Source organism: Pezoporus flaviventris, unplaced genomic scaffold (assembly GCF_033815535.1).
Source record: "Pezoporus flaviventris isolate CSIRO_AGI_PZ_B2104156 unplaced genomic scaffold, CSIRO_AGI_Pfla_v1 ptg000095l, whole genome shotgun sequence".
Lineage (NCBI taxonomy): Eukaryota > Metazoa > Chordata > Aves > Psittaciformes > Psittacidae > Pezoporus > Pezoporus flaviventris.
Window position 1 is genome coordinate 713,086 of NW_026892643.1, and position 16,118 is coordinate 729,203.

A 16,118-nucleotide genomic window follows, 5' to 3' on the forward strand; every position below is an offset into this window, starting at 1 on the left:
CCAGGTTGGACGAGGCCTTGGGTGATATGATTTAGTGTGAGGTGTCCCTGCCCATGGCAGGGGGGTTGGAACTTGATGATCTTAAGGCCCTTTCCAACTCTAACTATTCTATGATTCTATGACTTTAAGGAAACCATGGGTTATACCAACTTCCACCAAATATTCAGGACCAAATTGGAATTATACAAGTGATAAACTGTCAAACCAGCAAAGAAGGATTTATTTTGTTTTTTTAAACTTGGTCTGGTTCCAAGATCATAGAATATAATTACCTGGAAATTGTTACTTTTGTTTGATTAAAAAACAATTGAACAGGTTACTTATTTCTTCTCACCTTTCAAACTGCACTTTTTTGTGCCCTCCTTCTTTAACATAGTCAAGAACTTGCTTCTGAGTCCGACCACTGGAAGAAAAACACAGAAATAAACACATATTTTTATCAACTTGCACATTACTTGCCTCTTTTTTTTTTTTTTTTCCACTATGGAGCTACTTTTGGGTGCCATTTCAGAGCTGCTTAAATTCTGTTGTGTGCCCTTTATGGGGTACTACACTACTGGGAAGTCACCACAATAAAAAGCAAAGCTGGGTTTAAGTTTTCATCTCATGGAACAAAAAATATTCTTGAATCATTTTGAGTCAAATACCAGCCTTCCCTAGTAAGAGTAAACCACAGAACCAAGATAAAAAGAGCAGAAATGCATTTCATGACTCAGGTACTACTACAAAAAATGTCAACTAAGCTTATATATATTTCCTGCAGAAATGTAGGCTGGAAACCCCTTTCACCCTTTTTGCTACAGGCTGTGAAAAAGTAGTGAGAAAGCCCAGCAATTCTTACTGTGCAAAGTTATAAATTCCAAAGGAAACTGGGACCAGTAAAGGAAACCCCCACCTTGAGAATGCTCAACAGAGAACCAAATTCCTCCTGTTCATTAGAAGCTTTCAACCAATTGAATTACCATAAGGCGTGGAAAAAGTTACTGAATTTATTTAGCACAGACAACACTGAGCGGAAGACATAGCCAAAACCTGCTCTCTAAAGCAGAAGGTAAGTTGAATGGACCTACAGTTTTCTATTTACTCAGGCAGAAACTTGACAAGTTATGGCTTGTTTACTCTAACACAGGTCCTTCCATCTTGATTAATTTACTTTGCAGGCAAGAAACAAAGTGGAAAGAGAGACTGAATGGCTGTATCTGCTGCGTTCTTGTGCAAGACAACTGGAGTGTACAGCTTATCTCATAAAGAGGGTTTCTAGCTGATCAGCTTATATCAGCTTTACAAACAAAATAAACTGTATGAATGGAAGGATATCCCCCCCAGCATATGCAATGCAATACAGTATCTACAATGAGGCTCCTGTCAGTGTAAGGAAAAAAACACATTAACCCAACTATTAAAAACTTTTCTACAGCTTTAACAACATTGCAGGTAGATTTGGTCTCAACATAAGTGGTCATCTCACATGAATCCTTTGCAAGCATAAAGGTCTCAGCATGAAGACAAGCCATTGTTTTTTACTGCACAGAAAAGGGTTTACCACAGCAACATGCAATGGAAATAAAAATCCCTACTCTGTTACACAGGAAAGATCCCATGCTAGAAGCAGAGGATCCAAAGAATGCCAAAAAGTTGCCAGCTAGCGTTGCTGAGGACACACGTGAATTTTCTTATGTGAAAACAGCTGGAATCTATACACTTTATATCATACCTCCAGAAAGCTATGTTGCAACACCTAATATAAAATTAATGCAGGTTTTTTCCCTACAGTGTTTTTTGCACTGTTCTGGCTGAGAAGATGCAATGGAAAATATAAAGCAGCAAACTACAATATAAATAAAGGATGGCGAAAATAATTGGTTTAATCTTAGATCATTATGGATGTGATTTTGAAATGAGGAGGCAACAAAGGTGGAAGAAGAATGCAGGTCTTACCTGAACCTAAATGATGAACCTCTAGAAAAAAGAACAGGTTTAGGCTTTGGTTTAGGTTCCTCAAAGAGCCTGAAAAAGGCATGATGCTCCACACAGATCTTCCAGAAAGACTTGCAAAAATCTCGACTGGCCATAAGGAATTCCAGGGTGTCCTGGAATGAACTCTGCAAACAGATAAAGCATTCGCAATGTAAAGAAGCATGCAACGTGTTACAGAGATTTACATTGACACAGAGGTGCTATGCCAGAAAAAAAAAAAAAAAAAGCTTTTTTCACTGCCCTTTAGGTTTAACAGGCCCCACCCTTCCCACTTTGAGACAACAATTTGACTGACAGCATCACAGCTATTGCTCTAACTTCCTTTCATTGATAAATATGAGAGAGATAAAACGACAAGAGGTGGTTTACAGGCTACAACTTAAGAACTGATAATACAGTACCAGAGTCACAGCCAGAAGACAAATCTGTGACATTCAGTTAACATTTCCTTTGCTAGGACTCTCACCTGAGATGCCAGGTTGATGCATACAGTACCAAGAGTGAACATAAGATATTAATTTAAACAAAGAAATCTTGAGGTGACAAAACCGTATGTTTGATCTGTGAGTAGAAAGTTAGAATCATAGAATCGTTAGGGTTGGAAAGGACCTTAAGATCATCAAGTTCCAACCCCCCTGCCATGGGCAGGGACACCTTACGCTAAATCATATCACCCAAGGCCTCGTCCAACCTGGCCTTGAACACTGCCAGGGATGGAGCATTCACAACCTCCATGGGCAACCTATTCCAGTGCCTCACTACCCTAACAGGAAAGAATTTCCTTCTTCTATCCAACCTAAACTTCCCCTGTTTAAGTTTTAACCCCTTACCCCTTGTCCTGTCACTACAGTCCCTAATGAAGAGTCCCTCTCCAGCATCCCTATAGGCCCCCTTCAGATCCTGGAAGGCTGCTATGAGGTCTCCACGCAGCCTTCTCTTCTCCAGGCTGAACAGCCCCAACTTCCTCAGCCTATCTTCATACGGGAGGTGCTCCAGCCCCAAATTACCAAATAACCTTTTGTCAACTTCATCAATTCTTGACAAGAACTTACATTCACATCAGGACGTAGTTTGATAAGAAAACGTTTTCTTTTGAAGCTCAGCTTTCGAACCTTAGCCCAGTTGAAGGCATTGATCTTGGTGTGACCCTACAGAGAAGAAAGACAGCAGAGTTTAAGCATTCCAGATCTGAATGGAGAAACCTAAACGACTACAGTAAGCTTGTCATAAGTAAATCATCTATTCACTTCACTTGAAATTATGTTTTTTCTTATCATTCATTCTCTGATAACACAAACCATAAGGCAACTGGTGTTATGAGTGGAAGCAGATACTTATAATTAAACTCTTGCACCTAAGACTAGGTATACTGAGTTGACTCAGTACCAACTGCACAAAACAGGGCTGTCCAGTTTTTGCTCAGATTATGTTATCTTGTTCCACTATGCTGACTCCAATTTTCAGTGGACCAAATCACCTCCCAGAGGTGCCTCCTTCTCCTTTTACCAGCTACAGGGAATCCAAACACATAATATGTCACCTCACTTTGGTGGGTTAGATTTCCTCCCTCTCAGTCTTTCTACAGGGCAAAATAAACACCCCTTTAAATACTACTTATCTGAGGAAAAAAAAGCAACTGAATTGGAAGTATTCTGAGCTTTTATCATAGGGAGCAATGGAAGTAAATGAAAAATAAATAAGTTGTCTCTAAAGAGTCATAAAATGCTTTTCCCCAAAAAGCAATCAAAACCCTGAAGCAAACAACAAGCCTGAAAGAAATTATCTTCAAAATAGTACAATTCCCAGACACTGCATCATTAGCCCCTACCCCCCAGAAGTCTCAATCTTACCTATGTTTAGAAGTATTTGATGTATTATTTTAAAATACTCATTACAGCAGTTTGTTCAGTAAAGACTTTAGTACAAACATGCTTACAGCAGAAAATTCTGAGAGCTACTATAGGATTGCTGAATGCAGAAACCCATGCTGATTTGGGTGCCGTCACCAGACGCCGTAGGAGTAATGACAGTGTGAAGATCTCTGCTAAGTCAACCTGCTGTCTAAGAATCCCATAATTAATCTCCCTTAGAATATTCAGCAGCACTGACACTGATTTCTAAATAAATGACAGACTTATTTTAATAAGTCTGTCTGACTACTGCTTATGCCATTTGTGAGTGAACCTTTACTTTTCTCCTAATGAGGTTTTCATAGTTCAATATTTATCAGTTATATCCAAACTAAAGAGATGAACTTAAGGCTTTTGCCCTGTGAAGTGCTTAAAGGAAGCCTTAAGATTACTGCCACACACCAATTGCTGGACAGACTCCAGCAGGTTAGAACCTGACTTCCTTTTCAGCATTCAGTCTTGGAGCCTGACCCAGCAAAATCTCCAAGCATTTCTGAAAGTTCATAAAAGATGCGTTTTGAAAGTCCCAAACACATTAGGACATAGAGAGATGACTGAATTTTAGAGCTTTACAAATCAGGCCAGTGAGGTCTATGCTGTTTTATGTGAACATGTACTTTCAGCTGAAAGACAGTCTTAATTTATAAGGCTTTGCAATTCAGTAATTCAGCTGACGAAAATACTGTGGGGGAGCAGGGGATGGGCCTGAACATACAATTAGTTATGTGCATTTCTAACATCACAGTGGTGTTCTGATGCTTCAATCTATGCTTCAGTTTTGGGGTTTTACTAGCTGCGTATTTAGTTGTTTGCGGCTTATATATATATTTTTGGTTTTGTTGTTGGTTTTGGTTTGTTTTTTTTAATGTCTATTTCAGAGCATTTGGGTCAGAGTGTTCTGGGTTTGTTGCTGTTTGTTTTTCTTCATAAAAGGACTCAGAGTACTTTATAAAGTTGGAAACATTAGTATTTTAACTATAGTAAAAAAATTAATATGAATAATCAATTACAAGTGTAAAATTGTGTATTTTAAAGAACAGTTAACTTACTGTTTTTAATACAGAGTGAGGTAAATATGATTTTGGATGCTAGCAGACACAATTCCATCTGAGGTGAAAGCCGTTTACACCAGCTGACTACCTGTACCTTCACAACTGTAAAAGCCCAATTTGTTACTTACCTAAAGGGAGCTGCAGAACAAGAATTTGATAAATCTACTAATGACATTTCACAAACATTTGCTAGGCTGACTGGGGTAGGAGAGAAGAGGAAAGAAATCTAAGTAAAACACTTTGGATCTTTCAGAGAAAGAAGTAAGATTCATGGATTCAGCAAAAGTAGAATGGCCAAGGCTGGTCAAGAAAATTGCAAAAACTTTGACAAAGTAATGCTGCAGAGATTACATTCACTACCTACGTCCTTCTCCATGTACTCCTGTTTGCTGTTTAAATTTGTCCCTGCTTCACATCCATTTAGTATGCACCACACCTGCAATACCTACCTTCTGGTATATGTAGGAGGTATCAGCATGACTAGCTTGCAAATTGTAAGCTATGGATCAGTTTGCATCTTGAACAGCCCATTGTAGCCATAAATGGAGTTTTACCCTGTGCAAGCAAATAAGGTAAGAGTCCCTGGAAGTGAAGTACCTAATGCAGCTATAAAAGGTTTAAGGTCATTGTTAGAAAAATTGTGGAAGTTCCTGAATTTTCCCAACCAAATTCTTTCAGACATGGCTCAGGTCCTAAATTCTCATCACTGTAAATCTCTGTGCTTTATAAAGTACGAAGTCATGTCCTGAGCAGCTCTAACCTGAAACACAAGAATGCCTGTGTTGGCAACAGCCAGGTTGATTTTTGTCCCTTCCCTGTCCTTGGCTGGATGCAAGCGTATTCCATACATCTCCAGACGGCGGGCAATCTCTAAAAGCTGGAAGTCTGACTCTGCTGGTGTCTGCCCCCTTGAGAAAGAAAACAGAGAAGACACACAAATCCATCACACATTTTAATAGAGAGTAACAAGTCCTTCAGAGAACAAAGAGACATTTCATCAGAGAGACTGAAACCTGTCAGAAGTGTATGATCTATATGGTTTTATTATATTCCCAGATTTATATCAGCTTTATCTTAGTCTAAATCAGTACCAAAGAATCCACAGATTTTACAGTCTATTAGAAATTTTGATTGCTCCAATTATGAAGCACGTGATAAAGCCAGATTTTGAACCATTAACTTTAACAGAATTCACTACCTCTCTTTGTATTTCCCATTAGAAAAACATGCTGTATTCCTAAAAAATAATAATAATAAAAAAGTCAAAACAAAACAAAAAAACAGAAACATGTATGGGCGTTGCTCATTGTAAAAGGAAATGCAATACCAAAATTAAGTAAAACAGAAGACGTTAAAACCTTAACATAAATGTTGGGGACCAATGAGCACTAAATTAATCATGAACAGAATTATGCAGAAGTTCTGATTATTACTGCTACAGAACTCCCTACCACTCATATCTAATCCAATCTAGCTCAAAATGAACCTATTCAGGTCTTGAAAGTGTTCTCAACAGCATAAAACCCCTAACTGTTCTATGCCATATTTGTAATTCTTTTAACCACCTTCTTACCACTAGTCTTTTCTCCAGGCCTTAGGATACCGATGTGTATCATCATCTTGAATTCTATTACCCTAAATCCCTAATTCTGCAAGCAGTATGTGCTTTTCCTGGAACTATTGCTAAACTCCTTCACTCATCTCTAGATGGGTGGTGAAAACGATGGGAAGCTGAAAAGGCAACATTCGATATCCTTGAAATGAAAAAGACTGTTGTCAGAAGTGCCTGGCTAATTTGCAATCACACCTGCATGCAGAAAATCAGCAGTGAAGCATTTTGTATGAAATAGACTGTAAAATCATGGCATGTTTGAATGAATATCAAAATCAATTGCTCTTTAAACATCTCGTTATGATGACGAGAAAAAGGCAGGAGTAACCTTCAGGAAACTCATAGGCTTGAAGATTTTTTAAGAAGGAACCTCTGAGAAACTCAGAGGTCCAAATCTCTTTTGCACTTATAATGTAGCACATATTTACAGTTAGAACTACTCTAAAGGAAAAGATGACCATTAACAAGAACAAAAAAGACTTACGTGTGGCTACGGTGAAATTCCATGATTTTGTCTTCTAGTGCTTCTTGCTGAGGTATATACTTGCTCTTCGCCAAGTGTTCACGATCTATGGTTTCATCAAAATCCCCAATCTCAGCTATGGAGAATTTTAAGAAAAGTCTGTTAAAACACTGTATTAAATCTGAATTATCTGTGCAATCCAAAAGGTGCAGACAGCTGGGAAGAGGACAAAGAATCAGTTTCTTGCAAGCTGTGTCACGGTTTTACAATTCAGATTCCCACTGAGTTATCTTCCAGACACTCCTCTCTTCTCCTGTTAGCATGTGATATGCAAAAGAAGCCCAAGGTTTCCTCCCATCTAATTAGCTGTTGGATGTCAGCTGAACAAATTAAGACATCACAGTGCCACCCTGACTTGTGTGTGGGATAAGTGTGGGGGTGACAGGGAGGACAGCACTAATTCAGCAGAACTCATCCGTCTCTGTCACACACATCATGGCGCTCACGTGCCTTTCCATGGAGCAGCCAAGCACAAGCTTACTCCCCAGGCCCATGCCCCATGCTGTAATCTTGGAGGGAAATCTGAAAGATGGCTTTTGTCTGCTTGTTTGAACGCAGGCATGTATCCCACCTCATGGGGTTATGAAACATTTGTCTTCCTCTAATTTTGCAACAGTTTGAGACACATTCTGTCTCCCTCCTCCTCAAAGTTGCTCCCATCTGCTGCAGTTATTCAGTACCGTGTGTGCAACAGTATGTCACACCCACCTTCCATTTTGCAGCCCATTGAGTGAGATTTCCTCTTTTTTGGGGTTTGGGGAATGGGAAGGAGACAGTTTATGTGTGGATGCCAGATTACTATCTTGTTGCCTGCTATTCTTGGAATGCCTCTGAAAATCTTGCCATTAGCTTTTTCACTGAGGAGCCAGAGTAGCAGCTTCTGCCAGCAAACCTGCTGCAGTAGCAGCAATATCGCTACAACAAAGGCTGCTACTTTAATAATGCCAGTGAAATTAAAATGCAGTGCCCTCAAATTAAATCCAGGTTGCAGTCACACACATTGTGCAGTTGACCTAGAGTATCATGGACCCAAGCTCAGATATTCGCCTCAGTCCTGCTCATGTAAATGAATCCTTAATCCAGTTCTGTCCAAAATAAGTTTGTTCAGAAAAAATAGATGCTTCAGATGATGTTTATCTGCAAATGTGGATGAGGAGGTAATAGCCTTGTGTAAGCAGGGAAGATGAGGACCAAAGCATCTATGAATGACAGAGCAAGTATCACAAATCTTTAGGATCTGCTTTTAACGCTAGTTCAAATAAAAGGCAAATTTCTCTTCTTTAATGAAGCTGTAAGCCTGTGTAGGTTTGCAACACCTCAAATAATATGAGTCTTGATTCTTTAAAATGCAGTTCATACCTTATACGTCCTTGTACATGGATGGATTTTAGCCACCTTCTGTAAGGCTTTCTTCAGAGCCAAGAGTACAGAAGCTCTTACTTCACTTTTACAAGGTTTCTATAACGCTCTCTGCATTTGTCAGCTGCAAATCCATTATCCAAATTGTCCTCCTGGCTTTCAAGTTACTTCTGAATTTGTTCTGACTTCATACAATTGCTTTTACTTGCCTCCTTAGCCCTCCTTTTCCCTATTAAGTTCCTTCCTACTAGCACTCCCTCTAAAATGAGAGGGAGTTGTATTTTGAACATTGTCAGCATCAGTTACAACTCTTCTCTAAAATCTTCTCATGCGTTTTAACCAAAGGCTGATTTTCGTTGATGCTTTCTTTTCTCTTATTTACACGTGCATTGTATCATGCTGCGTTCTGTCTGCATTAGCACTGATATGTCTAATGCTTTGTATTTCAGCTCTTTTCCTTTAATCAGTCCATCTTCTTACTTCATATTCACGTTACTGCATCATTTCCAGTATCAAAGTGTCCTCGCACTTTTAATACTTTCTACAATGTTTTTAAGGTATTTTTAAATAACATGTTCCAAATATAAATTTTATTCTGTAATATAAATGCTAATTTAACAGAAACCTATTTGCTGTCATATTATGTTTTCATATAAATAACAGTCTCTAGCATTGACATAAGCTTGTATACATAATATAAAGGTCTCCTGGAATCAGATATCTCCCATAGAAAACGCTGGTAGGCACAGCACTGATAAGACATACAATCCCTAGCCTGCATTCTCAATCTTTCCACTTTGGTATCATTACTCTTATCAGCTGTCTAGTTTTATTTCTATTGCAGAAAACACATAATACGTGTGGGTGTTGTTTTTTTTTTTGCTACTGAATAATAATCTAGAGAGAAAATAAATACGAAAGACAGCCATGGGGGTGAGGTACATTGATAGATAACTCAGACCAGAGCAAATTTTCACAGACAAATGTTAATGAGACAAGAAGATAGATAAATGAATGAGATAGCTGCAAACTTCTACCAGAGGTTTCTAGCAAACACTGTTACACAAAAAAAAGGGAGAAGGGAAAAATCATAAACAGCAACCAAAAGGTCCATCTTGCAGTCAGGAGATGGCAGATGCACCATAAGGCGCAACATCCCTCTGCCCAAAATGGCAGTTCAGATTCTGTGAATACTCTCTCACTTCTGCATGACGAATCTCTCACCTCTCTCCTTCTGACAAAGGGAAAAATCTAATTTTTCAGTACAGAACTCTCTTACCTTACTCACTCTATAATTAAAGTACTACTTGATTACTAAAATCTCAGTTCAGAATCACTCCACATCTCCAGCTCAGAGGGGAAAGTGACAAAAAACTAGAAATATTTCAAATGCATCATGCCAGCAACTGAAGAGAATTATTTAATCCAACAGTATAATTCACCTCAGCAGCATAAAAGCAATGGTGGTGATTTGCCATTTTTGCACACTTTCGAAAGAAAGCTTCTTGCCAGCCTGCATAGATGTGTCTAGGGGAATGGCGAGGAGTATAATGGGGGAATTGAAAAAACACAGATATATTTGAGTTTGACTGCACAGAGGAGGGAAAGGGACAGTTTGGAAATGTGAAAGGACATCCTGTGTTTTACTCTCTTAAGCTGTTGCTTTAGAAAAACAAGCTAACAGTTGCTCTCTGAGCAGTTCAGACACGAGAGATGTAGGTGGTTCACTGAAGAACTTCATAGAGTAAACAATAAAAGATAAGTAAGACGTGGAAAAGGATCTAAGTAGAAATTATGCATATAAAGTATAAGAGCTCAAGAGAGGATAATCATGGAGCAATACCTCAAATGAAGAGAGACACAAGCATTAGGGTGTCTTCTCCCCAGCACCTTTCTTTGGTGCACAGGCATTTAGTAGGAAAACTCACCCTCCTAGAATGCAACGTAACAAATGAAACTCAGTTCTCCCCAGATGATCAAGACTTTTTTTTCCTGAGATGAAAGTAAGAACTAGCTTAACCAAGGAAAGAACCACCATTGGCATGATGAACACTGTAACAGGATAAAATGAAAGACATGAAAAGCTCACTAGCCAAGAGTCTCAGTTTTAAAATGGTATGAGAAATACAGAATTTCAGAGAGGATGTTGCACACCTTATTGTTACTCAGTCACACTGGGCAATGATGACCATGGCAAATAGAAAACTATGCAATACTTGCCTTGCCAACAACAATTGATGAGAAACTGCCATAACACTCACAGCATGACAAACATCTCTGTCGACTGTAATTTCCACACAACAGCATTTCAACGGAAATACGCAATACTGAATTACACAATGACCATTCAAAACAATGGTCTATTATGACCATTATGCAAGCTACTAAGCGTTTTTTACTAACATTATAATCAAGATGAGTAACCATAAAATCTTGAAATGAAAAACATACATTGCCTTTCAAGTGATCTGAAAGCTAAAACAAGTTTTGATTTGGTTAATAAAGTTAATGTACAATTCCACTGAACAGTGTTATTGTGCATACTTAGCAATTAAAGAAAAAAAAAAAACTTAAAATCTGTTGGTTTTTACTTCCCTATCAGTTTCCTCTTAGGACTGTGATTCAGTCTGGCATTCTAAGCATGTTTGTTTACTACATTCTCTAGACAGCATACACAGATTTCCAGGAATTTGACTGCTCTGCTGACATGATACAAAGTATAATTAAACAGGAATTTAGAAGAATTCAACCCATTTGCCACTGCCTGTAAAGTTTGCTTTTTAAATGATCCTAGGCAGACTATCAAGTGCAGTGCCTTAAAAATGCAAGTCGTGCCCAGGAGCTCTTCTTTATTTGAAAGAGTAAATTATCTGTATTTGAATGCCGTTATACAGAAACTCAGTCAATGGTCCATATGGCTTAAACCTGTCCCTAGAGCAGCTACTAACAGCACATCCAACCAACCGTCCTGTTTATCCTCCTGCAAAGAAGAGAAAAGGGAACTTACACTGTACTATGTGTGAGATTAAGAGGGCAGTGCTGGTATCATTACACGTTAGCCTTCCCTGTGCCAGGTCCTGCTTCACTTGCAATGCAAATAGGTACCTGCGAAACCAAAGGGAACAAAGGGTTACGCAAAGCATAAGGGAAAGAGGGGAAAGTATTTCAACCCCAGCTGCATTTTTGACTCCATGTTGCTTTCACTTCTTGGAATCTACGGAAGTGATCTGCATTTCCCAAGTTTAGAGGGTAAGTAAAGCATAACAGCTACTATATTACAGCCATTACAGTCTTACATGGTGGCTGCTTTGCAGAACCAAGATATCTTTTTCTCTCTCCTTCCCTCCCTTGGAACCACACCAATGACATATGACTAGAAGCAAATGCGACAGCTATTAAGTGCTCAGCAACCGCACAGCAAGTAGCACTAGATAATGGAGCTGATTGTAACTAAGAAGAAATGCCAGATAAACCAGTGATTTAGAGTCATCAGTTAGTTCTTGCAGAACACAAGAACTCTACCACCTTTGCACTCACCTGGAAACAAGGAGCAAGGTCTTGATTAAACAACTCTAGCTAGCTCTGGTACTTCTGTGGTCCCATTACCTGCACGGCCTGTGCATCAGCCATTTTTAACACTGCCTCCAAACCATTTCAGCCACGTAGGACAATTCTACATTAACAGTTAAAGTGCAGGGACAACACAGGTCTGTGACATTATTTCAACATTTAAATTTCTTTAAGCTTCAACAGGAATTTAAATTGCTTAATTCCACTCAGCATACTAGTAGAAGAATATAGCACAAAAGTGTTGTATTCTCTGCTTCTTCAAGTGATGAAGCTGTTCCCTGTGGATATGCTTTCACATCCTACACACTGCTGTGTACATATATTCAAGTTCCCTACTATGCACATTTAAGATCTAACCAAAAAAGTCATTAGGATTCAGAGACACATCTCCAGGTGCAGAAAGAGATCAACAAAAATCAATTTACAGTTCACATACTAAGCAACTGTTATGCAGATTATCTATTTGGAAACAGAAATGTTTCATTACCAACATCAATCACATTGTGAGTTTTCATTCATCCATTTTATTGTTTTTACTTAGTCTTTCAAGTAAATATTCCCTGTTCCTACCCCACTCTTTCACTTTTCTCTGTTCAGGCCAGCAAGAGATATCAATAATTTCTTTTTTTCCATTCCATTGCTTTATTACCAAAATAAAGCAAGACAGAGACAAACACAGAACAACACAAAGGTGGGCTTGTTCTTTATAAAACAAGTCATATGGAAATCAGAGTTCTTTGTAAAACAGAACTTCCTTGTGTCAGAAGACTGAAACCAAAAACTAATAGTGAAAATACTGAATCAGAATGGAAAACTGTAATTAAAACTAATAATACTGCAGAACAGAAAAGGAGTTGAAAAGTTGCAGTGAAGAAATACTGCATCAGAACAATGTTTCTCACCATAAAGGAAGGTCCTTTTCACAAGGAAGAACCTTAATAGATCCTTCATATACATACAGTAGCAGGTTGGAAGGGACCTCAAGGTCTGAACTTGAAGCTAATACTAAAAGGCAGCCATTGATCCTCTTCCAGTCGATCCTCACCCAGCCATTTCAAATTCCATGTTCTCCCCGGTGTGCACTAGAGATTTAGTAAGAAAAAATAGCCATGTAGCTACCAACCTTGTCAGTTCCTCCTGCAGCTGAGCGTGGTCAGGTGGGAAGAATTTTACCACAAATTTTACAACAACATGCTTCGGTCCTATGGGAAATGTCAAAGGAAGTTAGTTAACATCAGTAATGTGCTGACCAAATTTTATTACACAGAATGATGTACAAAGGACGATTCTTGGAACCTGCAGTGCATACATACATGCTAACCTCCTTTCTTTGTTATTCAGGTTATTTAGAGACTGCAAAATAAAATTTACACACATAAAATAATACCTCGGTTGTGGGATACTCTGCCAAAATGGACTCTGGTTTTAGTAATTACATCAGTTGATCCAATAAAATACATGTGTCTATTTCCCTTGCTTCAGAACAGGAGAGAGCTAAAATACAACCTATTTTTCAAGTCCACTAGCAAATTACAATTCCTGTTTTAACAGCAGCACATTTGTTCTTACAAGTACGACTCTTACAAGTATGACCACAGACAGAAGAACCAATAGATCTCTCTTTTGTGAAAAGGAGAGGCTCCAGATGATACACTCAGACAATTATGACCAGAGAGACACCTATGAAACCTTAATCTCAATGGCAAAGCTCAATAGATGAAGCTAGTTCCAAGTTCAGCAGCAATGTCCCTCACTGTTGTGATACGTTTGCTAGCTCCTTCCCAGTAATAATGTCTCCCTGTTCCTTTTCTTTTATCCTTATTACTGCTAGCTGTTGACAGTGTATGCTTCCTCAAATACTTCTTTTATTGCACTCTTTTTTCTCTACAAAATAGTTTCCTCCATTGCCACCACTACCTCTTAAACCGACTGGCTAAACCTCAGCCTCCCACTTCATATGTTCATGTGTTCATGTGGCACAATTTCACAGCACATCCAGTACATATTTTAAGGACAGACTAGAAATAAAAAATAAATAAATACATTTAGTGAAGAAAGTTGAGAAGATCCCAATTGTCAGAGTCCTAATTTATTCAAGTATTCACAGAATGACAAAAGTAAATGACAGCAAGGAAATACTTACTTCTAATCTGTTTTGTAACAGGCTTCAAAAGATCAAGCCACACCTGAAAACAAAAGAAGGTGGCGTTATCATCTCTGAACAAACTACCACTCACAGAGGAATATTTTTCATTGCACTGCTTAGATTACCAATTACTTATTTATTTTTTTCCAGTGTGGTCATCATTATTACAACGACCTTCTTAATTATACATAGTGGGTATTCTCCCCAGAACTGTGGAAGACACTCAGGAAACAGCACTGTTAAGGAGCTGTCACTGTGGCACAACTTTTGAAGCAGCGGAGATTCGGAAAGCTAGGGAACAGTGAGGAAATCTCTCTCTCACACATCTCAGACACTGGGAACCAAACTAATTTTGTGGAAAGAAAACTGAAACAATCTTGAGAAAGGCAAGTGAAAGGGGTTGGTGCTTGCTTTTGAGCTAAGAACACTGGACAAATGGATAAACAAGAAACTAATTCTGTGGAAAGAACAACTGAAACAATCTTGAGAAAGGCAAGTGAAAGGGGTTGGTGCTTGCTTTTGAGCTAAGAACACTGGACAAATGGATAAACAAGAAGGTGGCAACATCCTGGTTTTGTGTGGCCAAGAGGAATCCCACTGTGAGGCTTAAGCATAAAGGTGGAGCTCCTTTGCTTAGCCCAATAAAGATAAAGGAGTCTTACCACCATCACCTGGGGGAGGAATGTTCTCTCAGGTCGAGGGTGTGAGGCTCACAACACTGTGAAGTGTGGGTGGGAAGAAGCTCACTTTTGGGATGTGAAACACTATGTCTTTTCTATAAACCCAGGAAGCTCAGGCATAGGCTTTCTACTGGGGGGCAGTGTAATTTCTGCACATAGTTTACTTTCATCCATTTCTTAAAAAAACATTTTTCAGGGTGGCATGTGGGTTTCTTCTTCAGCTTTCAAAAGAGCAGCTGTGGGTAGAAATACACTTTTCAGAGCCTAAACCCCTGTTCTGAAGGAGCTGAGGAAAATGTTATGGAAAGCCAAGGGACAATTGTGCAGAAGGTAAAAGCTAGACTTGTAGAACCTGGAGAACTATGACAGTTCAGAATCCTCAGCTGGTAACTACCTATTGCTCAAGCTTTATATTTTGTTATCTCACTAAATTGCACAGAGCCTCCTTTGGAGACATCTGGAGTTTGTGAAGGAACATCCTACCATTGCCACAAAGGTTAAAGTCATTAAAAAACAAATTAACCAAGTCTTCCTCTAGAAAAAGAATATGTATGGAAATGAATACATCTTAGACCTTTAGTAATTTTAGATTATGCAGAGCCTGAAACATATTCAAAATATTCACTATAGAAAATCACCTGCAAAACCAGGCGGGAACAGGCCTGTATTGCTATTATCACTGTTCCAATGTTTGCTATTTTCATCATTACTAATATAAGTACTTTGAATTAGCAAAGACCTCACATTACTGCCCTTTCACACCCATGTTTCTCAATGGAATTCTTTTTATGTTTCTCAGCCTCTGCAGGTATTTTTTTTTTTTTCCTTCTGAAGGGTTAAAGAAACTTAGTTATCCAAGAATGAGAACACTGTGCTTATCAAACATCAAGCTGGCTCTGACACTTTCTGCCATTTCAGTAACTTAAAACTGAAAGTTCTGAAAGTTGACATGTACATAATCTGCAACGAGCGTCAGGGACTTTGCCAAGTTTAGTGGGAGAAAAAAAATTAATCTTGAATATTAAACAATCAGTTTACAAGAATATGGGAATAATGTATTTTACCTGGCACCTAAAAATAAAAATGTCTCTCTCCAAAGGGAGTTTATGATATAGCATGAGCACACAAATGACACAAGTCATTCCTTTCACTTTCTCAATCATCCTACAAGCAAGTAACAACATCTTTGACCAGACTGCTGGATACCAGAAACAGAATCACAGAATCATAGGATAGTTTGGGTTGGAAGGAACCTTCAAAGGTCTTCTAGTCCAACCACCCTGCAATGA

The 16,118-nt window shown here is 38.7% G+C and overlaps 1 protein-coding gene across 6 annotated transcripts in view; it reads right to left on the reverse strand.

Moving 5' to 3' along the window:
- FARP1 (FERM, ARH/RhoGEF and pleckstrin domain protein 1) overlaps positions 1 to 16,118 on the reverse strand; it is a 217,527-nt gene that overhangs the window by 51,975 nt on the left and 149,434 nt on the right. For all 6 annotated transcript variants that reach the window (XM_061476300.1, XM_061476299.1, XM_061476298.1 and 3 more), the window contains exons 4-11: positions 14,147 to 14,189; positions 13,127 to 13,205; positions 11,441 to 11,538; positions 7,036 to 7,150; positions 5,700 to 5,847; positions 3,030 to 3,125; positions 1,939 to 2,102; positions 335 to 403 (exon numbers count right to left, since the gene is read on the reverse strand). In XM_061476300.1, the coding sequence (XP_061332284.1) occupies positions 335 to 403; positions 1,939 to 2,102; positions 3,030 to 3,125; positions 5,700 to 5,847; positions 7,036 to 7,150; positions 11,441 to 11,538; positions 13,127 to 13,205; positions 14,147 to 14,189 (812 nt within the window). The remainder of the gene's footprint in view (positions 1 to 334; positions 404 to 1,938; positions 2,103 to 3,029; positions 3,126 to 5,699; positions 5,848 to 7,035; positions 7,151 to 11,440; positions 11,539 to 13,126; positions 13,206 to 14,146; positions 14,190 to 16,118) is intronic.